The following is a 24,044-nucleotide window of genomic DNA, read 5'->3' as shown; positions in this document are numbered from 1 at the left end:
TGGGTGGGTGGTCACGGGCTTCTTGCAAAGGCTTCCGGGGGCGCCTCCGTGGCCAGGAAAAGACCATGGAGCATGAGAAGCTTTGGCACAATTAAACTTTCTTTAATACAAGGAACAAAGTCTTCGCCCAGGCAACCCCCCCCACACACACACACAGGTAAGGACTGAGCCCGCTGGACTTTAATGAACCTGTGAGGCCATCTCACCTAACTCTCAGCCAGCGGCCAGGGAGAGAGGCTGAGGCAGGGAGCTAACAGGCTGGAGCTCAGCATCAACAAGGCCCAGAGCAGTGCTGGGGGGTGGTAGGCAGCTCCCTGAAGCCCACCTGCAGTGCGGGGTGAGCAGGCTGCAGCCGCCCCACCCACCTCAATAGAAAGCCAACCACTGGCCATAGGGTGTGCCCAGAGGCTGCAGTGGGGTGGTTAAAGTGGTCATTTGCTAGCTCTGGCTTCTGGGGATCTCAGGACACCCAGACCTCCTTGGCTCAGCAGGGGAGGAGGGGAGGAAGGAAACGAGAGGGAAGGGGTTGGGTTTTCCCCAGTCCTGCTGCTCGGCCACTACACCCAGGCCAGAGCCACAGGCTTCCTCTTACCAGCACCAGACCACCCCAGGTCACAGGGCCCACTGCCCGCCCCAGGCAGCCAGGGGCTCCAGGAAGCTGCCGTGAAGACTGACTTGAAGTGAGGACATTTCAGAGCACTCAAGAGCAGGACTAGGATGACCTTCCCTCAGCTAGACCGCAAAGCCAAGGCCAAGGGGTCTGCTCTGTGCTGGAACTGATGGATGTTGGGGTACAGGAAAGGGAAGACAAAGATCACAGCTTTGAACAAGTGTCGTGGAGTTACTGGAAACCTGGTCAAGTATAAAGAGTCGCTTACAGAACGATACCTAGCTTATGTATTTTCCTGGAGGACACTGTCTCTCACTCCTCCTGTCCCCACAAAAGTTAACAGTGGCAGGGTCTTAACCTGTGGCTGCTGTGCTGGCTGGGATGTCAGAAACGGGTGTGGAAGCAACAGCACACCATAGCAGAGACATGGAGCAGCTTCCCCGAGTGCTAGCAGGAAGCAAGTCACTGCCCATGAATAAACCTCAGGTTGAAAACAAACTGGGGGGCTCCTGTCTACACACGGGTGTGCCAGGGTGGGCTGTGAGGGGTGGGTCCCCAGTCACTGTGGCTGCCTGGTCAGGGCAGGGCAAAAGTAAAGGCTGAGTGTGGTGGGGCTGCCAGACAGAGGAGGAGGCAAGAAAGAAGGCTGCCTCTAACATTATATATTAAAAATATCCATGGTTCTTGTGCACAAAATCCACTCTTCACATCCAAGCATCACCCATGCTTCCCGGCTGAACCCTGACAGCTTTAAAAGAAAGATGGTGGTTTTCCTATTCAAGAGCTGAGGAAACGCCGCTCAGTCTTTATGGACCTTGAAAGATGGTGACCCTTTCCCTCCCCAAATCTCTGCCCCTCCAGGCTCAGGCCCAGGCCCACATGGGTGGGTTAGGCACCGGCAGGTAGAAAGTGCCAGCGCCCTGGGGCTTGGGGGCGTGTGTCAGGCACAGCTGTCACTCATGCCTCCGTTTGGAGGGTGGGATGAGATGTGGAGGAAGGTCAGCGGGTAGCTCGTGGCCCTCTAACTTGACCTTGATAAGGTGGTTGGCCAGGGCAAACTCCTCATCATCCAGCAGGCCGTCCTTGTCCACGTCAGCCAGCTTCCAGATCTTCCCCAGCACGGTGTTCGGCAGCTTGGACTTCACCATCTCCTTCTTGGCGTTGGCGCCAGTGATCTTGCCGTTGACAGGAGACAGCGTATAGAAGATCTCGTCGTAGGTGGGTTTGTCCTTGCCAACCACCCACTCAACATCATCGATGCCCTCGCCAGCCCCCTCTCCGTAGCCATGCCCAAAGGGCCCATTCATGGTGCCATCAAAAGCCCCGCCCTTCACAGCCTGTGAGGGCATCAGGGATTCCTCCTGGCGCACCATCACCATCAGCCGGGCTATGTCGTTGGCCAGCATATCATCCACTGTATCTAGCAGCTTGGGCTTCAAGGCCTGGAACTTGCTGAAGTCCTGAGTCTGCAGGAGTTCCTGTGAGTGGAGAAGGAGAAAGGAAAGCTTGGACGGGACAGCCTCCCAGACTCCAGGCCCAGTGGACTGAGCCAGGCTACCTAAGCAAGGAGAGTGGGGATCCACTTACTGGCTCAGGCAACTAAGCTAGTGTTGCAGGCCTGGGCTCCACACAGTGAAGATTCCCCGACAGCCATGCCGCACCCCCACGCTGAGTCACCACATTCCCCTCTTCAGTGTCAGTGTCTCGACCTAGGTCAACTCTGACTCGGGTGGGGAACTGGTGACTAACCCAGCTGCTTCCTTTTGTGGTTCCCTCCAGAACCACCGCCCAGCCCCACACAGAGCACTCAGAATGGTCCAGGCTGGCCTGGGGACTGTACCTGCATCTTGCGCAGGCTCGGGAAGTCGCCAGGGGAGATCTGGTGTTCCCGCTCGATTTTCTGGTAGATTTCTCCCAGGTTATTCACCAGCTCTTTCTTCTTGCTCTCTTTCCCAAAGACATTGGGCATCTCCTTCTTGAGGGAGCTGATGATGTAGGCATGGACCTGAGGGGATAGGAAGCAGGGGGCATCAGGGACTTGCTTGGCATACTGCCCTGTGTCATCGAGGCCTCTAGTGCCTGAGGTTCACTCCTTGGGTAGAGGAAAGCAGAAAGATCAAAGTCAAGCTGAAAGTTGAAGCCACCATCAAAAGAACCCAAAGGCCCAGGAATGACACACGATTTTGACAAGGACCATGACAGCTCACTGCCACGGGAATGAAAGCAAGGAAAGGGCACTCCGAACAGAGGACAGATGATGATGATCTTACAGAAACTACAATTCAGTTCTGCCTGTTTTTCTCCCTGTGCTGCCCTCCCAATAATACAACATGCTGCAGAGCCCCAGAGAGCTGTGTGGGAGCCGCTGTCCGCCACACATCTACACAGTGCTCAGGATTCCCAAGCTGAATCCACTTGAGCAATAAGCCACATGTCACCAGAACAGGTCTGGATGACCCAGGACTAGAAAATTCCATGAAAGCTTTCCTCAGCTCCCCCAGCACATCCACTGCTCCCTATGCAGCACAGGGGACAGCCTGGCCCCAAACCATCCAAGATGCGTAGCCCTTCCTGGATCCTGGGGCTGGTGTCTGGGCCTTCCCAGGAAAGCAGGGGGTAGGTAGGTCACGCAAAGTCAGTCACAGGTCTGCCTGCACAAGCCAAGATGTCGCTGTCACTCGAGGGAAAGCAAGCCGCAGGACAGAGCTGTGTGGAGCAGCACTGGAGATAGGATTTCCAGCTGTGCTGACTGCAGTCCAGGGAGTTGTGCACTGCCAGGCAGCTCCTTTAGGACCCTAGGCAGCCAGAGGTGTTCGCATGAGTTCCTTTCTCAGACCTGCTCAGCTCATGAGGAGCTCCTACACACCTAAACATCTAGAGTTCCAGGGGTGGGAGGTGGGGGTGGAACCACCTCTGTACCCTCCTGTAGAGAGGATGGGAAATGCCTGCCACTTTGCCAGTCAGGGGACTTGAGTGACAATGGCGGACACTTGACAGTAGTGAAGGATAAAGTGTCAGTTCTGATTGCCCTAGCCAGAACCCCCCAAATATTTCATGACTGGCCCTGAAGTAGAGTGAGTGCCTGGTTTCTAGGGTGCAGACACCAGTCTCAGCAGCAAACAGCAACTGACAGAGCTGGCTGAGAATCACTTCTCAGGCCCTGGGGTGGCTGTGTCCATGGCCATAGGCACTTGGTGCCTGCCTCTCCTTCTCCATGGACCCTGGTCAGTTGTAAACACCCTACCCTGCGAGATGTCTCACTGGAGACTGGGTGCCTCACAGAACTGGTCTCTTGAGCCGAGAGGCAACTCCTTTCAAGGGAGGGGTAGGCAAGAACCTACTTTTGCGTTTGAGACAGTGTCTTGTTGTATTATTCAGGCTATCCTCCTGCCTCGGCCTCCAGACTAGCCTGATAATGGGTTCTTCACAGCATCTGCTTAGAGTCCATTTCTGAAAAACTGAACTGTGTGCTGAGAGTCTGAAAGGGACAACAGGAATCCCGCTGTCTGGATAGAGTTGCTATCCTCCCATCCATTCCACATCAAGTCTTCCTGTTCAAAGGACTCACCTGAACAGCCCTTCCCAGTGACTTATTTAGGCAACTCACGAGGCAGAGACTTCTAAGGCCTCAAACACCTCGGAAGCTCCTGCTGAGCCTGGGTGTGGCCCGCATTCCCACCAAGTGACTGGACTGTAGCATCCAGCACAGTCTGGGACCCAGATTGGCATCCATCTTTTTTCTAGTTACTTCTAGCTTACACAGCCGTCCCACGGAGTCCTCCTAAGTCCCTTTATCCTACCAGATGGCTCCCCAGTCCTCCACTCCACAGAACCCTTTACCTCCCCAGCGTCACCAGATAACCAAGCTTTCCCTTCAGAAGTGCACTGCTCTCCACGAAGTCCCCACTGTCCAATGCCGAGCTGGCACACTAGTGCGCAACCAACCCCCAGGGGTTTGCTGGAGTCCACGGCCAGTGCATCCCACTTCCCGTGGCCTCCTTTCTTCTGTAGTAACTTCCTATTTGACATTTCTACTGCGAATGCTTGTTGTTTGCATTTCTGATCTGGGTGGGGCATACGCCTCAGAAAGAAAGGCTGAGGTGACACAGGTTACAGGCCTTAGGCAAGAGTAGGCCGCACAGCAGTAGGACACTACTTTCCACACACAGGGAATGTGATCCATGTTTGCTAAACTGGGCCCCAAGTGCCAGTCCCAGAGCCCCTGGGCCTATCTGGTAGCAGCCAATCCCCTCACCCAGCCACAGGGTCTACCTTGGCCAGCCTGGCCCGCTTGATCAGGTCATTGAGCTTCCTAAGGGCAGCATTTCTGGGTAGAGACTGGATGTCTTTGAAGAGGTCCTGCTCCTCTGCCTCGAAGAGCTTCCGGTTGTCAGGGATAAGCAATGGGTGTGACCAGAAGGAGCCAATGTAGACCCGGACCACCTCGGGGGTGTTGATGATCTTCCCCAGCGACCACATGAGAGCTCCATACACTCTCATCAGCTGCTGGGTCTCAATCTGGTCCGCCTTGTTCAGCACCACACGGATCTTGTCCTCGTGATTTTTGAGGGCCTTGATAACTTCTGAGAACTCGTCTGAGATGTCCAGCTTGTGGGCGTCAAAAAGTAGGATGATGCGGTCCACGCGCTCAGCAAACCACTCGAGGACAGCAGCAAAGTCATAACCTGAGGGAGGAGAGGACTGAGCATGGCCTCAAGGTCCAGGCTTCCCTAGCCTTTCTGAGCACTAAGGTGGCCTGAAATTTCTAGGTTATTTTGTAAATTCCTAAATTGCTCTGATCTGAACAGCACAGCAGCCCAAAGGCAGACTCATTGATCTCTGCCTCAAAGGGTATTTTTGCCCATATGACATACACAGATGCTCAGGCAAAGCAGGCCACTAAGCTCATGTGACAGCTCAGCACAGAAACACACGCAGAGAAAGACTCGTCAGCTGTGCACCTTGAACAGCAGTGACACCCGCATCTGCAGCTGCCATCTATCCAGTGTCTAAACACCAGATTCTTGTGCAAGCCACACTCATTTTTTACATGGGGACTGGCAAGCTCAGGGTCCAAACTGGCCCATCACTTGCTTGTATGAATAAAGTTTTATAGAAACAAATGCACTCATTTACATGTCTATGCCAACTTTTGTCTGTAATAACTCAGTTCAATTGTTGTAACAGAAACCGAAAGGTCTACATAGCTGACAATACCAACTCCCAACCCTCCCAGAAGGTCTACTGACCTCTGTTTCCAACAAGCCCTCAAAAGTACCACAGACCACTTCCTTTTTCTGTAGGTCTTAAATGCTTCTCTAAACCAAGTTGCTGACCTGGGCAGACTTGGCCTATATCCTACTCTATGCTGTTTCCCACCCCAATTAAAGTGTCCTGAAGCCGGGTGGTGGTGCTGCATACCTTTAATCCCAGCACTATGGCAGAGGCAGATGGATCTCTGTGAGCTGGGGGGTGGGGGAGTGACCCAAGTCATCTATGACCGAGACATGACTGGAATTCCCCTTAATAACAGCACTATTAGCCCGGCATGGTGGTTAGTGCTGGCAATCCGAGAAGACAGAAGCAGAAAGAGCAAGGTCACGACCCTTAGCTACAGAACCAATTTAAGGTCAGCCTGGGAGATATGCAACTGTTTCAAACAAAACAAAACAACAAAAAAGTATGACCCGGAGCCAAAAAGATGGTTGAGTGTAAGGCACTGGGCGTGCAAGCCTGCTGACGTGACCCCTGGGCCCACAGATTGAGGAAGAGCAACAGCTCCGAGAGCCGTCCTCTCCGCCTCCACAACTGCACTGTGCCATGTGTTCGTGACACACAAACAAATGAAATTTAAAAATGAAGAAGAATGACTATGAGACTGTGTATGAGCCTCCTGTGGTTTCCTTCTGCGGACTGGGATGCAGATGTAGGGGTTAGAGGTCTGGACATCACTGTCTGACCTGGCCCGAGGCTGTCACTTAGGCCGGTGGCTTCTGGACTCAGCATCCATCCTGCCTGACAACTATGCTCCTTCAAATGTCACTCTGCTGCTCCCGGAAGTGAGGACTCCTCAGCTTTCATGGACACTAAAGTAGAGCTGGGAAGACTGGAAACAACACCTTAGAGCCTACGGCACAGCCTGACCTCTCCAGCGGACCCTGCACACTCTCCTTGGCCCTGGGTTCAGTCTGTCACTCGCCTAATACCCACAGGTTTTCAGGTCACCCCAGATGTAGGCCAGCCCTCTAAGAACCACTAAGTATTGCCAAGAGCCTGAAAGATAAGCCAGAGAAGCCCCTCATGACAGAAGAGGATACTGCCTGCCTGGCTCGGGCAGGCTCTCTGGGAAACCACTCCAGCAGCCACACCGTGGGAGGGCTGACGTGCGGCCCGGCCCCCAGATGTAGAAGGCATGAAGACGACAGGAGAAGGGCTGTGTCAAGGACTGCAGACACTGGCACACAACACCCCACTGTCCCAGTCACAAAGGCCTGTTGACACTGCACCATACAGCTAGGGAGAGACCATGGGGCTCTGCTCCCCATCCTGTGTGCAAAGCTCCTGGGCTCTGGGGTGATGGCATTTTGGAGGTGCTAGGCTAGACAGGCCAAGCAGAAACAAAGCTCGGAGAAATCAAATTAGCACTCTGCCACCAGTCCCTTCGGGGCCAGCGAGTCCCTCCCACAATGGGCTATCCAGAAAGAACACAGGCTTTGAAACTGGCAGCATAGTATGAGGATGGCTCTGGGTTCAACTCCAGGCAATGCCAGAAAACAACTAACAAAAACTAAACCAGCCCAATGAGACGGCTTGGCCAAAAGGCACCTGCCATGGGACCCCTGGGACTAAGATGACAGCAGAGAGAAACTTCTCTACAAGGCTGTCTTCTGACCTCCACAAGCCCAGCACACAGGGATTTGGAGCAGACTGGTCAGCAGCTCGGACCTCACAGGTGGAGGTACCCTGAGCTGCAGTCTGGGCGGGAAGGGTGGCTGGTCGGGTGTCAGTTTCAGGTTTCTGTGTACAGCAAGTACCAGGTCACTTCATGTCAGCGGTCAGCTACTAGTACAGACGGTCAGTTCCAAAGTACAAAGCCCAGGGCACCCTTGCTCCCTGCAGCTGGCTCTCAGAGCAGGGAGGGGACACCTAAGGAGTGAACTGTCAGCAGAAAGCCGGAAGGGAAGGTCTAGAGCAGCAGAACAGTGGGGAAGCAGAGGCCAGGAGAGGTGGCTATTGCCCAGGGCTCTCTGGGCTGTACCCAGCTGAGCCCCGGGGCCTGTGTGAGTTCTAGGAACATAGCACAGCGCTGAAGACACGCTGACTCTGGAACTCTGACTCCCCTGTGACAAAGTCAGGCCTCTGCTCCTTCCCACTCACTCACTGGGCCTCATCTAAAATTGAAGTTAATTCACACAGTTGGGGCAGCAGCGAGGCCAAATCCCAGTTCCTGGGAACAGGGGCACTCTGGGCCAAGCACCACTGGTCCTATTGGCTTTGGCAAGGCAGCCAGAATCACAGCAGGGACGCTGAGGTCACCTTCCCAAGCCCTACCCAGTATGGCCTCAATCCCTTTCCCTCTTGGTGGGGAAAGGGAACCTAGAAATGGGAGAAATGGGAAGAGCCTCTTTGCCTGCTCCTCTTGCTTGGCTATCACTTCAAGTTGGTTGTTTTTTTGGCTTTTTTTCTTTATTTTCCAGGAGGACAGGGTCTCACTATGTAGCCCTGGTTGGCCTGGAACTCACTATAAGACCAGGCTAGTCTTCAAATTCAGAGATCCACCTGCCTCTGACTCTCAAGTACAGGAATTAAGAGCATGAGTCACCATGTCCAGTGCCATTTAAGTCTTTTTCCTTTCTTCCTTTTTTTCCAGGTAAAGGGAATTTTTCATTTATTTAATTATTTTTGGAGTTTTAAAACAGAATGGCCTCAAACTAGTAACAATTCTCCTGCCTCAACCCCCTGAGGGTTATGATTGATTTCCTGTTCACTGTGGAAAACCACTTCTGGTGGGAGGAGACACTACGGGTGAGCAGACCTAAAGGGCAGCAGTCACGGGTCACAGGCAGATGACTGTGCCAGTGCAGGCTGCTCTGGCCTTCTCGAACCCTTAGAGAGGAGACACCAGTTTCCAGGGGCACTGGAGACCACAGTGCAGTGGCAGTATGGAGTTTTTATAATCAACAGTGCCCAGGCCTCACAGCACACTGCCTGGCATGTAGCTCAGGCAGGTGACAAGGGCTGGCAAAGCAATAGGCCTCAGACTCTTTAGATATACTAGGTAGGGTCGCATGTCCCTCCACACACACAGCAGCAAGCCCACAGCATAAAGGGCGCTGTGTGCCACTAAGAGGAAAAGAAGATCCTACAGGAATTGGGTGGTGGTTGAGCACACCTTTAATCCCAACACTCAGGGAGGCAGAGGCAGGCGGATCTCTGAGTTCAAGGACACCCAAAAATATACAGAGAAACCCTATTTCGAAAAACCAAATTAAATAAAAATAAAAAATAATTTTAAAAAATGCCCTACAGTGATACGCTGCACTGGCTGGCTGGAGAGAGTGGACACAGTTTCCACCAGAGACTCAGAGCTACAGTCAGAGAGAATGAGCTAGACAGATAAGCAGGGAGACGAGCTTCAGTGGAAACCAGAGCCACTTCAGATAAGGGACAAGTAGCCATGTCAATAAATGAAATAAACCAGCCTAAGAGGACAAGCCCCAACAACCATGGACCCCTCAGAGAGGACGGTGGAACCTGTGCTGGGATGGAGAGCAGGCTATTAGTGTTTACTGAGAAGTCTTTGGGAAAACAAAGAGTTCTAAGGTAGATAGGGTGACAGCTGCACAGCAATGTGAAGAAACAAACCACACTCAACTGTACCTTAAGAATGTATAAAACAGTACACCTTACATATATTAGGTAAATTTTACAAGAGTCAAAAAACAAAGGAAATTGCCTGGCAGTGGTGGTGGCGCAAGCCTTTAATCCCAGCACTTGGGATCTTTAATCTCAGCACTTGGGAGGCAGAGGCAGGTGGATCTCCGGGAGTTCAAGGCCAGCCTGGTCTATAAAGTGAGTTTCAGGGGGGCTGGAGAGATGGCTCAGAGGTTAAGAGCATTACCTGCTCTTCCAAAGGTCCTGAGTTCAATTCCCAGCAACCACATGGTGGCTTACAACCATCTGTAATGAGGTCTGGTGCCCTCTTCAGACCTGTGGTCATACACACAGACAGAATAATGTATACATAATAAATAAAATAAAAAAAAAAGAAAAAGTGAGTTTCAGGATGTGCTCCAAAGAGAAACCCTATCTCGAAAAACCAAAAGATAAAAATAAAGGAAATTCAGGTGTGATAATGCATGCCTATAATCCCAGCACTTGGAAGGTAGAGGCAGGAGAATTAGACATTCAAGGTCATCCTTGGGGAAATGATATATCTCAGGCTATGTTATATTCTTTTTGTGTTTTTGTTTTTTTAAGACAGGGTCTTACTATGTAGTTGCCCTAGAATTCACAATGTAAACCAGACTGGTCTCGAACAGAGATCCTCCTGCCTCTGCCTCCTGAGTGTTGGATTAAGGGCCTGGGCACCACACCTGGCTGACATTTTTCCTTTAAAAACAAAAACAAGGGCTGGAGAGATGGTTCAGTGGTTAAAGATTATACTGATTGTTTTTCCAGAGGACCCGGGTTCAAGTCCCAGCATTCACATGGCAGCTAACAACTGACTATAACTCCAGATCCAGGGGATCTGACGCCCTCACACAGACATACATGCAGGCAAACAAACAAACAAACACAAGATAAGACAGGCATGGTGGTCCACATTATACAATCCTAGCACTCAAGAGGCTGAGTAGGAACATGGCAAGTTTGATGCCATCTAGGGGTGTCTCAAAAAATTAAGACCCAGGGGAGGCTGGAGAGTTGGCTCAGAGGTTAAGAGCACTGGCTGCTCTTCCAAAGGTACTGAGTTCAACTCCCAGCAACCACATGGTAGCTCACAACCACCAAGATGAGATCTGGTGCCCTCTTCCAGCCTGCAGGCATATAGAACACTGTATACACAATAAATAAATCTTTAAAAAAAATTAAAACCCAGGGCTAGAGAGAAGTCTAGTTGTTCTTCCAAGATTCAATTCCCAGCACAGATTCATCAGCTTCTTCTGGCCTTCAAGAGCAGACAGGCATGCACAAATATGCATACAAAGTAATTCTGAGGAAGCAGAGGGAATAGAGTGGAGCAGAGCTGACCTGGAGTAAGTATTGGGGCTGCTGAGGGTGACCCCAAGGCCAGCAAAAGTGCTGCTCCCAACGCCTCCGTAGGCCCACTGTGTGCAGGGAGCCCAGGTCGCCCCAGGTGCTGCTGGCCCATCTACAAGTCAGCTGACCTTCCTGACAAGAGGGTCAGAGGTGGGGACCCAGGCTGTGATGGAGCACCCCACCCTGCAGCAGCACTCCCAAACACAGGTAGTTCCACAGCCAGGGAAAGTTGTTTCACACATTCCAAAAACTTGCGGAACATAAAACAATGGGGTGTTTGTCTCCATACACTCTTACTTCCTGTCATTCAAGCTGCATGGGCCTCATGATTTCTCACCACAGAGCTACCTCACAGTTTCCAGCTGTACTGACCCTGGAGACAGGAGCCCAGGGCTGGGGGACTAGTGGCACAAAGATGACTCCTCCTCATGCTCAACTTCTTAAGGAAGGACCACTCCAAATAGCACAGAGGTTAAGCAAGGGGACTCCACCCCTAGGCATTTGCCACAGGGAAACAAAAGCTCAGGTCCACGTCAAGTCCTGTACACAGATGTTTCTGGTATCTTAATTCAACTCTGCCTCAAAGCCGGGTGGCCCAGACCTCCTCTAGAGTGAAAGAACAGTGATAAAGAGGGGTGCCACCACCCCTCTACAGCAAGGAGCAGCCCAAGGGCTGGGAACATGAGGCTCTAGGATGATTCCATCTCTAGAAACAGTAATGTTTTAACAGCACAAACCCTTGACCTTCTCAAACACATGGATAAATCTCAAAAGGGCCAGGTTCCATCACAGAAAATGACCACTCTGCCTGATTCCACTTAAGAGACATTTTGGGCCGGGCAGTGGTGGCACACACCTTTAATCCCAGCACTCGGGAGGCAGAGGCAGGTGGATCTCTGTGAGTTTGAGGCCAGCCTGGTCTACAAGAGCTAGTTCCAGGACAGGCTCTAAAAAAGCTGCAGAGAAACCCTGTCTCGAAAAAGAGAGAGAGAGAGAGAGAGAGAGAGAGAGAGAGAGAGAGAGAGAGAGAGAGAGAGAGAAAGAGAGAAAGAGAGAGAGAGATCTTGGAAAAGGCAAGCAGCAAGCTTAAGCTTCAAAGACAAATGCCACTGAGTTACCTGGGACAATAACTCAGAAGAGACTGACTGTACAGGGACGTTTTCCAGTTCAGGGGATGCTCTATATCCTGGTAGCAGGGGGTATGGCTTTGCAGAAAGGGTTGATCCAACACATGTAATGTGGCTCTAAATGCATCTTAACTGAAAATAAGTGACAGCACAGCGATGGGAGGAAGGGCAGACAGACTATGGTTGAACCCACATTTCAACCCTGAACCCCTTAGACTCAGGAGGCAGGTGGGCCACTGGAGCAGGCCACTTGCCCTCTCAGAACCCCCAGCCCCTTCTCTGTAACATGACAGTAAGTTCCCACCTCCGAGACCACTGGTAAGGCTGGGTGTGCAGTGCATGCCTGGCAGACAACCAGCGCTCTGTGAATGTTTGCTCCTATTTATTTCAGGCATTTGCACTGGGCCCCATAAACTCAAATCTGATGGATGAGTAGGCAAGGGTAGCGTCTAGGCGTGAAGAATGCTGCGTACCCCAAATATAAACCCAACATTTGCAGGCACTTGGGCCAGCTGCTCCCTAGCCCGCTGCTGGGAAACAGGTGCCAAGGCCAGCACAGCCTGGTACGACGCCTCCTCAGGCAGAGCCGGCGCACCCACACCAGAAGGAGAGGCCAAAGCAGCATGCTTGCCTGGAGTGGGGGAGACAGGAAGGGATGGGGGTTGAAGGCTTTGGGCCCAGTCAGTCCTCAGGGGGCTGTGGAGTTCTGAGGAGAAATCCAGCTGAAGCAGAATTGCCTAAGCTTCCTCTCTGAGACATTACTCAGAAAACAGCAAAGTCTGGGAAACCCTGGGGTTTTTCAGTCTCATTATTAACTGGCTGACATTTGCACACTTAATTGTGTCAGGCATTAGGTAAAAGCCCAGCATACAGGAGTCCCTATCACGGTTACCAACAACCCTAAATGTCCACTTGTTACAGACACTTGGGTTTCTGCAGTACTAACCTGGGAGCTAAATCTGTGTCGTCCTGTGTGGTAGGCTCTGAAACCAAGAGGGGGTTCAGCACTGAGCCTGGCCCCAGGCTTCTGGGCCAATCCCTGAAAACAGTCTACAAAACATCCTGAGACCAGGCTGGAGAATGTCTATGGCAAACATCTCAGGGGATGGTCAACAGGGCAGAACTACCATGGCATAGCCCCACTTCTGGGTCACTGGGCTCCAGGATGCATGGATGGGAGTCTGGGCCAAAGGTCCTAGCCAATCTCTAGGAACAGAATAGCTTAGGCTGAGCCTGGGAACCATGACAGTGGTAGAAAGGCAAATGAAAACACAGAGGAATAGTCAGATTGGCCTTGAGCTCTTCCAAGGAGAGCATGAAGTGCTTTTTGGTTTTTGTTTTAACTATTTATTTATTTGTTTGTTTGTTTGTTTGTTTATACAGTGTTCTGTCCTCATGTCAGAAAAGGGTACCAGATTATGGTTGTGAGCTACTATGTGGTTACTGGAAATTGAACTCAGAACCTCTGGAAGAGCCGCCAGTGTTCTTAACCTCTGAGCCGTCTCCCCAGCCCCGCATGAGGAGGTTTCTGGCTGGAGACAGGGCACAGAGAGAAGACACAAGACAGCATAGCTATTCAAAGTCCTCATGTTTCCTGGACTAAGGTCTGGCCATGGTGGCCTATGATTCCAGGAAGCCCAGCCCAGCAATAGCCTCAGAGGGTCTGACCCCACACAGGTGCCCATGCTGACAGTTTCTCTGGGCTACTCTGCAGGTGCACAGAGCCCCTCCCAGGTCTGAGTCTGCAGACACTAGCCAGTTGTGCGCCCCCCAGGCTCATCTCTCAGTGCTCCTCAGACAGAGTTCCTCATCAGAAAACAGTGCCTTCCTCCTCTACACAGCTACAGAGATAACACAGAGGGGCACACAGATAAGACAAGATAGTAAGAGGGCAGGCGCCAGGCCAGATAGGATGGTACTTCGCTAACCCTAGCTGAAGCCATACTCCCTCTGCTAATAGAATTTTCCTGGGGTCAAGCGAGGTACCAAAGTTACAGCAAAGCTCACAGTCATACAGTGACAATGGCAGGCAGGGCCCTGGCATGCTCCCTGCCACTGCCCACCAAGGACTGACACAGGACGCTCACAGTCCTAGGTACAGTGTGATTATGTAGTGGTAATGACCCTGGAAGCCAAGGGCATCAGCCCCACTCAGCCCTGGATGCCCTTTGAATCCCTTTATCAGTCACACGAGTGGCACTCAGGAATAAATGCTGCTCCCAAAGGCCACCTTACCCTGCTGACACAAGAGAATGTTATCTCTCAAGTTGCAGCAGATAGGCAATGTCAGGAAGCTGACCCTGGGACCCTAAAGGACCACAATTATCAGGGGTCCCTAGCAGAGCCAGGGCAACTTGACCGCTTTGGTTTATGCCAGCCCTACTTACCATTCTAGATTGAATTTCCTGCACATATGAGGGAACGTGAGGGAAAAGGCTAAAAGTTATGAGGGGTTAGCCAACAGGGTAGGAATGAACCCAAAGGGAGCAGGCAGGGGATGATGTGTTTTCCAAGGAACAATTATCGACTTCAGCAAAGCCTGTCACTCATGCCACGTGCTCTGAGGGAAACACCTGCTTTCCACGGGAACAACTCCCCGGTTCACTGCTGGGTGGGGTCTCTGAGATATGGCTTCCCTCATCCATAAGCTATGACCACTTTGGAGCCACACCTCTAAAAAGGGCCACGTGATCATCTTGATCATCACCATGAAATGTTCACCCCCAAATCTTAACTGGGTAACATTTAAATGGGGACTGCTAGGATTATGGAGGGGGAAAGGGTTAGAACAATTGGTTCCATCTTGGTATTGCACTGCAGAACCCACTTTCAATGGGAGCCTTCTGCAAACAGAAGAAACTGGTTGCAGGGACCCATTAGCCACCTGAAGGGCACAGAAAGCCCACAGAACTAGTGTGCCGTGTCACCTACACAGCGTCCTGTCTGTGTACACCAATAGCCTCTTTAGCCCTAACCAAAATGCTGCAGGGGGTGCGGTGTGGCTCAGTGGTAAGAGCACTGATCCAACACACTGGAGACTCTAGATTCAGTCTCCAGCACAGACACAAAGAAAAAACACACTCTCAAAGCATCACTTCGGTGGTTTTCCCCAGACACAAGCAGTTTAGGTCCAGCCATGTTGCTCTGCTAGCAGGAAAGCAACAGGAAAAGTCGTGTCCCTGTGGCCCCAGTGGCATGCTGGGGATCCCAGGGCATGACATCCGTCTTCTGTCCAAGCTGGTCTGCCGGGAGAGCAGGAGGACACAGCAGGGCAGACCAACACCACTATGGTAAGTGCTGGCAGCCTCTTGAGCTCCTTCTGAGGAGCTACACGGGCTACAGGAACCTCTGACCCTTCCCATTCCACCCCTCCCTCTAGCCCTGAAGGCCTCACCTCCGCCTTACCAGCAGTGGCATTCTGGCAAGATAAGCCTCTGGGGGCGAGCTATTGTCCCCTATCTGAAGCTGTGTTCTCACCACACAGCAGCCTGCTGGAGTCTGGCTCAGCCCAAAGATAAGCCTGTGGGCCTCAAACAATGGCCGAATACCTCCGCCTAAGTGCGGGCTGGACCAGGCTCCTACTGGAGTTTTTCTCTTATTTAAAAGAAGCTTACTTGGATCTTCCAGCTTTACTCTGGCTTTGGGGAAAGAGTTATTTCTGGGTTCCCTTTATGAGCCTACAAGGACAAGAACCCCAAATCCTCTCTCCCCGACTCCTACCACCTTCACTTCACCCTAAAATTCCATGAGCAATGGTGTTCCAGCAAGGAAAGTGCAATGCCAAACATGGCGGTATATACCTTTAATTCCAGCACTGCAGAATATACACCTTTAATTCCAACACTGCAGAATATATACCTTTAATTCCAGCACTGCAGAATATATACCTTTAATTCCAGCACTGCAGAATATATACCTTTAATTCCAGCACTGCAGAAGTAGACACAGGTGCATCTGAGTTCAAGGTCAGCCTGGTCTACAGAGTAAGTTCCAGGACAGCCAGGGCTACTAGTGAGACACTGTCTCAACATCCCTACCACCCAAAAAAGAAAGAAAAGAGTATTGTTTACCTAGCTTTATCTCTTTTCTCTTTAGGATGAGAATTAAACCTGAGGCCTCATGCATGCAAGGCAAAGGCTCTACCACTGAGCTATATTTTCAGGGGTGTTCATGTGTGGGGGTCAGAGATCAATGCCAGACATCTTCCTTTGTCCATTTTCAAACAGACTAGCTGGTCTCTGTCCTCCAGTACTGGGATCACAAATCATACCAGCTGCACAGACACAAGTTTGTATGGCGGGCACCTTCCCAACTGAGCTTTCTCCCCAACGCCCCCCCCCCATCTTTTTATTTTGGAACAAGATCTCAATAACTTGCCCTGAGCTCACTCTGTAGCCCAGGCAGGCCTGAAGCATGAAGCATGTATGTTTTGTCTCATCTCTGAGGAGCTGGGGTCACAGGCTTGTGTCACTTGTTCAGAAGGTGTTCTCCTAAAACAGGTTGACTAGTAAAAGCAGTAACAAAGAAGAAATGTGGCCCCTGCTTTTTTGCAAGGGTCTCAAAAATCTGTTCCCTTGACCTTCCAAGAGAGTCAGTCACTCTCATAAGAATGGGTGAGGCTGAAAACTTAACCAGTGTCAGGTATGAGGTCCACTTAGAATCCTGGCATCTGGGATACTGAGACAGAGGGATAAAGAATTGGAGGTCAGCCTGTCTCCAAAAAAATGAGGAGGAGGAGGAAGAGGAGGAGGAGAAGGAGGAGGAAGAGGAGGAGGAGGAGGAGGAGGAAGAAGAAGAAGAAGAAGAAGAAGAAGAAGAAGAAGAAGAAGAAGAAGAAGAAAGACGAAGAAGACGGCGGAGGAGGAAGAAGGAGGAGGGAGGAGGAGGAGGAGGAGGAGGAGGAGGAGAAGAAGAAGAAGAAGAAGACGACGACGAAGAAGAGGAGGAAAAAGAAGGAAGAGGAGGAAGAGGAGGAGGAGGAGGAGGAAGGGAGGAAGAGGAGGAAGGAAGAAAGAAAGAGAAAGAAAGAAAGAAAGAAAGAGAGAGAGAGAGAGAGAGAGAGAAAGAAAGAAAGAAAGAAAGAAAGAAAGAAAGAAAGGAAATTCAGCTCAACTGGCTGCTTCTAACCCAATCAGAGACAGCACTGTGGTCTGTGCACAGCTCCCACCATGCTCGCTGGGGTCCCTACAACCACAGAAAAGAGGAGGGAACACCACAGCTGCAAGGACACACAGGCTTGGTCCCAGGCTACTAACTTCAACGTGCCCTACCTCACAGCAAGGGCCAAAGGACAGACAAGTAAGTTAATGAAAATAAACGTAACCACAGGTGCTTGTTAGAGCTTGAGAATGGAAGTGACCTCCTGCCTTGGCCTCCCGAATGCTGGGATTAGAGCTGCTACCCAGGCTCTTGTATGTCTTCCTTTTCTTTCTTTCAAACTTTTCAATTACATTTTGTGTGTGTGTGTGTGTGTGTGTGTGTGTGTGTGTGTGTGTTTGAGTGCCACGGCATGAATAGACAGGTCAGAGGGGTGTGTGTCTGTGTGTGTGTGAGAGAGAGACAGAGAGAGAGAGAGAGAGAGAGAGAGAGCGCCACAGCATGAATAGACAGGTCAGAGGATAACTAGTGGGAACTGGTTCATACCTTCCATGATATGGGTTCCAGGGATCAAACTCAGGTCACCAGGCATGGTGGCCTTTAAACACTGGTCCATTTTACTGTTTCCTCTCTTTTCTCCCCCTTTCTCTTTTTCCAGCACTGCTCTTAGACACATTTCTTTTTTTTTTTCTTTTTTTGCAGTGCTGGGGATTGAACCTAGGGCCCTGTGCATTCTCGCCCAGTGACCTCCCCCTGAGCTACATCTCCAGTGAGGGTATTGTATTTCCTCCTCTGTAGAGGTTAACTCTACTTCTGGCCAGCCCTTAATCACCTCCTGGAAGGTATTCCAACCCAATGGCTGGTGCCTAGCCCTCTGCTAAAGAGCCAGGGTTAAAACAAAGTCAGGCTTGTCCTGAACCAGGACCTCAAGGCAACGTGATAGACAGACTGGAGGATCCCCTAGCCTTGTGATCAGTGTTGGAATACAGCCTGTGAGACAGTTCTCCGACGCTCCAGCCCCTCTTTGAGATGGGGGTCTGTTTTTGTTTTTGAGACAGCCTCAGACTTGCTGTGTAGCCAAGAAGGACCCTTCTTCATGAATTACTGATCTTCTTGCCTCTCTTTCACTCCAAGTGCTGGAAGCCAGACATGCGCCACCACGCTCTGTCTGTGCTGTACTGGGGACTGAACCTAGGGCTTCTGCATGCTAAGCAGGCACTCTACTAACTGAACCCCACCCCCAGCCTCCCAGCCCCTTTTAACCACTCTGGAAAACGTTGTTATCTTTATGCTTTATGGAAATAAAGTTTTATTTCATAAAATAAACAAGCCTAGAAAAATTTTAAAAAGCATGGCGAAAGCTGGCCAGAGCTGACACAAGTAGACTGACCAGAGCACCAGGACCTAGCAGAAAAAACCCCTGCCCTGGCCCTGGGAGGCCGCTGAGCAGCAAGGGCTAAGCAAATGTAAGCAAATTTCCACCAGCGCTCAGGCAGGCGGTACACAAGTTTCTCCTTTTGCCAAGCTGGCTGAACTAACTAGGAACTGACATGACACCGAGAGGCACAGTGTTCCTCCTACACAAAAGGGGCAAGGAGGCCAGGGGTCAGCCAACGCTGGCTGGACACTTGGGCACAGGTATCAGGCAATTTCCTGCCATTTTGCTTCACAGCCCAAGGCCGAAGCCTCAAAGGGTTCAAAAATACCTGGCCATCCAGCATGGACTGGACTGTGATCTCAGCTGGGCCATTCTTGTCACCTGAGCACAGGAGGCAGCTGTGGCCCCTCAGGTCACCAATGTGTAGATGAGGTATGAGGTAAGAAGCCTGTCACCTGAATATATTTTTTAGAGCCTGGGGCTGGAAGAAACCTGGAAGGCAGCAGGGGTGTGGCTCTCCAGCACAGAGCCGGTTACCTCGGCTGATGCGCTGCTTCTCGCCAGACAGGATCCCGGGAGTGTCGATGATGCTGATGCTGTCCAGGACCGGGTTGGGCAGTTGTGCACACATGAACCTGCAGGGCAGTAAAACCAGGGAGACATCAGAGTGGGGCTGACACTGACTGATCCAGGTCATGGGAGGGCTTTTTAGCCTCTCTCCCCCTGCAGAAACTGAGAATGCTATCAGAAGGGTCTAACTGGAGAACAGCAGGGCTTCCCTCCTTGTCATCTCTTCCCCCCGGGGTTCCCGAGTTTAGCTTCTCAGTTGCTGACTTGTTAGCAAAGCTGTATGAGCCCAGACCATGCTTCAGTTCTGAAGGGAAACAGAAGCGTGACACTGAGACTTTGCAATTCCATCCTAAAATACAGTGGAAGGAGAAGGCTGACCTGCACTACCCACTCATCTTCACAGTGCTGTGACATACAATGCTAACACAGAATAAATAAGTGGAAAGAAATAACACAGCTGGGCATGGTAGCGCACACCGTTAATCTGAGCATGCAGGAGGGAGAGGCAGGCAATCTCTGTAAATTCAAGGCCACCCTGGTCTACAAAGAGAGTTTCAGGACAGCCAGGGCTACACAGAGAAACCCTGACTCAAAAAATAAAATAAAATAAAATAAAATAAAATAACAACAAAAAGAAAACCCAACAGCTTAGCTGAATTCCCAAACACTAAAGAGGAACAGTCTCTTTCTGTGTATGTGTATGTACATGTGTGCAAACACACATGACGGCTAGAGATTGACCTCAAGTGTCTTCCTTTATCATCTTCTGCCTTACTGAGACAGAATCTGTTACTGAGCCTGTAGCTCACAGATTCAGCTAGGCTGTCTGGACAGGGGGTCCCCAAAATCCACCTTGGTATCCACCCAGGCTGGATTGCAGGCCTGCAATACGATCCTGTACCCAATGTTTATAGGGGTGCTGGAGCTCTGAGCTCGCCGAGCCATCCCCATCAGCCCCTGGGATGGTCACTTTCTACTGCTGCTGGGGCCAGCTGCTTGTGAAGGGACTGTGATGGGCCACCAGTAGTCAAATGGTGTGGAAGGAGTACAGATACACCATTCTCTGAAAGTCAAAACCAGCCTCAGGAGAGAGGAAGCCACAACAGAGAGGGAAAACCCTTCACGGGGGCTGAGCTACCAGAGAAAAGCCTCCTTTAAAAACCTCTCTAATGTCAGCAAAGAAAATACAGATCCATTAGACCAGACCCATTCATTGTCTGCCAGACACAGACTCCAAGCTGCTCTTCCAACAGTGGGGAGCACTCAGGCAGATCAAGTGTCTCCTGAGACCCCACACCCCGATGATGATCAGTGTCCCCACAGGCTGGAGGGACTAAGTGAAAGGTACCGTCTCAAAGTGCAGAGACCCTACTGCTGTAAGCCACTGCAGGCCAGACCTGAGTTTCTTCTTGCTTGGGAAGAAACTCCTAGACTCAATGGAGAGAGAGAGTGATGGAGGAAAAAAGGAGTGGAAGTGGAGCTGGCTCTGAGAAGCAGCACACACAAAAGGGCCCAAAAGGAGCATCTGCAGGTCCAGGAGAACCCGCTACTCTGCAAGGCCTGATAAGTGTATAGCAAGAAAGGCGGGGGCAGAAAAATGCTTCTCTTGGCAACAAGATGGAGACTCCAGTTCGTAGGACAAGAGGGTAGGTCTAGTTATGCAAGGAGGAGCCATCACAAACCACTCTTGGGTTTCCTTCACGTCTGCTTCCATCTATTCCTCTCACTATCTCTGCGGAGCACTCAAGAGAAAGAGAAAGCAAGTCAAGTTCATGGCTCAATAGGTCCCTTTGAGAGTGCCAGGAAAAGCTGTATCAGCCAGAGAAAAGCCCCCTTTGTTGTACCCTCCCTGGCCAGAGGCACCATGGTCTGAACATCCTGACACAGCTCCAGTCTTGGACTACACCAGCATCTTAGAGACCCTCTGGAATTGGGGTGATGTCAAGAAGGAAATGTAAGTATAGTTCTTGGATCCCCTGGACCCCATGCTATCAAAGTGCCCGGCCTTTGCCAAGGGTTCCTCAGTTGTTCCTTTTTTGGAGACAGTAGTAGTGAGCGCACTAAGCACAAAGAACAAGCCATCAGCATGGCCTTGCTTTTGACAGTTCATTGGGGCCTGGGCTTCATGAGTTAATGAGCTGGGGGTGGATGGTGTGTGAGATCCTTCCAGCTCTTCAGCTATGCATTTCCAAGGTGCCAAGTTCCTTGTTTCAAAAGGTCTGCCCTCACAATGAGGGGAAGACAGGGCACAGCGGCTGGATAGTGAAGGCTCACAGGAGTAAAGGCTTCTCTCTTGCACTCCTGAGGAGGAGACCTAAGGCATAAATGAACTCCTCCCAAGCGCAACAGCCAAACTTCTCAACAGAGTCTGAGCCAACGGCCTACCTACAGGTGCAGCAAAGTTCAGAAAACCTTAGGGAAATGCTCCAGGCTATGATGACCACAGCACTGTATTCATCCAGGCCTGACAAACAAACACCATCACCAGAAAACAAGACAGGCTGAAATTGCCTAGAAGGGACACATACAACATTAAAGGTCAGGTCCATGCAGGAGGCAGGCAGGCCTGGCAGTGAGCTTGCTCTAGAACAAGCTGGCCCGCCCTGGACGGCTGGACAGTGTCTGTAGAGGAATGTGTTCATACAGGGCGGAGACCTGGAAAGCACACTCAGATTCTTTCCTAGGCTGTTCCCCCAGGCTGAATGCAGACTTCGAAAGGCACGTAGAGTTACTCCTTGAAAGAGGGAGCACAGAGGGCAGGGTCTGTGAGTCCTGTCGTGCCTTCCGGAGGCGGGGGCCGGGATGCCTGGCTGCCTGTACAGAAGTGACCCTGGGTGTTAATGCTCCTCAGACAGACAGGCCACTGTGACTCATTCATAGCACCTTAAGGAGCTGAATCTCGCCTCACCCCTTAAACTGGTGACACTGAGACTCCTATCAACTCTATAGTGAAATGGAGGAGCCTGGTCATTTCATGGGTCTCACGGTTACCGCTCCCTGAAGTCTCTTGAGACAGCACTGACTCATTAAGTTTTTTTGAGACAGGGTCGTCCCAGGGACTCCTGGCTGGCCTAGCATTTACTTAAGTGCTACTTTTAGGAGGGCTGTTGAGACTCCCTTATCCCCTGCCTTCAATGGGGGCTGCCCCTCCTACACAGAACCACTGTCCCTGGGGATATGAAGCAGACATAGCAGCGAAGGGAACATTTAAGTCCTGGGGTTCCCCATGACACTTAAAAAAACAGACTCAAGTGGAGAAGGAGGGAGATTAATGAGAATGAACTGGGGGCCTCCGGAATGAGGAATAAGAAAAAGAGGACAGCAAGGGCTCATCTTCCTATGGCGGCCCCTGGCTCTGGGGTCTGCGGGGGGTGGGTGGGGAGTGAGAGTTAAATTGATATCCTGGAAGATTCTGGGGGTGACAGAAGTCAGAAGAGTGGCCGATGCCTATTCCCCCGACTCCAGGGTAGTCAATGTCTTTGGGAGTGGTCGCCTCGGGTCTGGCTGGGGCTCTTGGAGACAAAGGCCGGCGGGGCAATGGCTGCGGGGGGTCATGGCGGTCCTCGCGCCCGGAGAGAAGGGGTAGGTACCTGTTGAGGAAGGCGTTGCCGAAGGCGTTGAGCTTGCGGAAGGGGCGCCGCGGGTCGACGACGAGTGCGTTGCCCGGCACCACGCCCTCGGTGGGGCCGTGCATGACCGCGATGAAGGAGTCGGTGGTGGGCTCCGGCCCGATGCGCATCCCCGGGAAGTCCTGCTCGATCAGGTGGCGAATGAAGGTGGTCTTGCCGGTGCTGTACTGGCCGACCAGGAGCACCATGGGCTTGTTGTCGAAGTCAGCGTCCTCCAGCGCGGGCGAGTGGAACTCGTGGAAGCGATAGTGCTCCTCCAGCGGCAGCAGCTTCTGCGCGTACAGCAGCCGCAACCCCTCGGCCACCGTCTGGAAGAGCTCCGGCTCCTTCTTGCGGCGGGCATCCTTGCTTACCCAGCTGAACATGCTGCCGGACACTGAGCAGGCTGCTGCGGGACGGAGCGGCGGCTGAGCGGGACGAGGGCTCGCGGCCGAGGAGGGGCCGGCCGGCCGGCAGAGGGCAGCGGGGCAGGGGGCGGGGCGCGGCCCACAGTGCGCAGGCGCAGGTCTGCGGACGCCGAACACGAGAGCGCCCTCTGCAGACAGCCGCGCGAGCCTCGCCGAGCGGCCCCTTTATAGGCGGGAGCCCGGCACAGCGGGGCCGCCGCCTCGGGGCCGGCCGGAGCGGGGCGGGGCGGGGAAAGAGGCCTCCAGGCCCTGCCCCACTCGCGTGCCACGTCTTCTTCTGCTTCCCATTGGCTGATTTCAAATCTCGCGAGCCCGTGGCTGCGGTGCCCTGGCAACCGCACCTGTTTTGCTCCGCCCCCCGAGGGGCGGCTCGCGGAAGTGCTGCAGTTGGCCGTGCCAGAGTCTGGTGCCAAGATGTAATTAGCCTGAGCATCCTCCTGCGCCAGTCGACTGTGCTCCCCAACCACAGTGCTTCCACCGGCTCGGAACCCCAAAAGCATCGGAAGCCCGGGCGCTGTCTCTTTTCCCGCTTCCCTAAGCCTCACCCTTTACTCTTTTAATGGCTCTGGGGAGAGGGGGACAGGATAGCGAAAATAGGGAAAGCTGAGAGAGTAGAGGACAACGGGAAGAGAAAAATCGGCAAGGAAGGAGGAGTGCGGCGGGACTCCACTCAGGCAGACGAGAGAGGGACACAGCAATGGACACACGTGACGTGAGCTGGAGGGGAGAGGTCAAGGTCTCACCGAAGAGGTTTCGTCCCGGTATTTGGGCTAAAGAAGTTGAGGCTTTCTGGTTACTTGAGTTTTGAGGAAGTGAAATCGGAAATTCCCCTTGTGAGGAAGAGGGGAAATGTTGGGCAACAATGAAATGTGGTGGGAACTTAGGGGAAATCAAAAGCCCAAGAACTTCCGCTTTCCTGTCAGGGACACCACCAGTACCATCTTTTGTTTGGTTCTGTGTCCC

At 52.0% G+C, this 24,044-nt stretch overlaps 1 protein-coding gene across 1 annotated transcript; it reads right to left on the bottom strand.

The window, feature by feature from the left end:
• Window positions 1-1,271: 1,271 nt before the first annotated feature.
• Window positions 1,272-23,207, bottom strand: Ehd1 (EH domain containing 1). Its single transcript, XM_038342050.1, has 5 exons — window positions 22,636-23,207; window positions 19,013-19,110; window positions 4,883-5,295; window positions 2,451-2,615; window positions 1,272-2,088 (listed from the first exon to the last, which is right to left on the bottom strand). Exons 1-5 carry the CDS (start codon window positions 23,037-23,039, stop codon window positions 1,564-1,566), a joined length of 1,605 nt encoding a protein of 534 aa, XP_038197978.1. The 5' UTR covers window positions 23,040-23,207; the 3' UTR covers window positions 1,272-1,563.
• Window positions 23,208-24,044: the final 837 nt, after the last annotated feature.

Source organism: Arvicola amphibius, chromosome 1 (assembly GCF_903992535.2).
Source record: "Arvicola amphibius chromosome 1, mArvAmp1.2, whole genome shotgun sequence".
Classification (NCBI taxonomy): Eukaryota; Metazoa; Chordata; class Mammalia; order Rodentia; family Cricetidae; genus Arvicola; species Arvicola amphibius.
The sequence above is the reverse complement of the archived record's forward strand: the minus strand, read 5'-3'. Positions and strand labels throughout refer to the sequence as shown.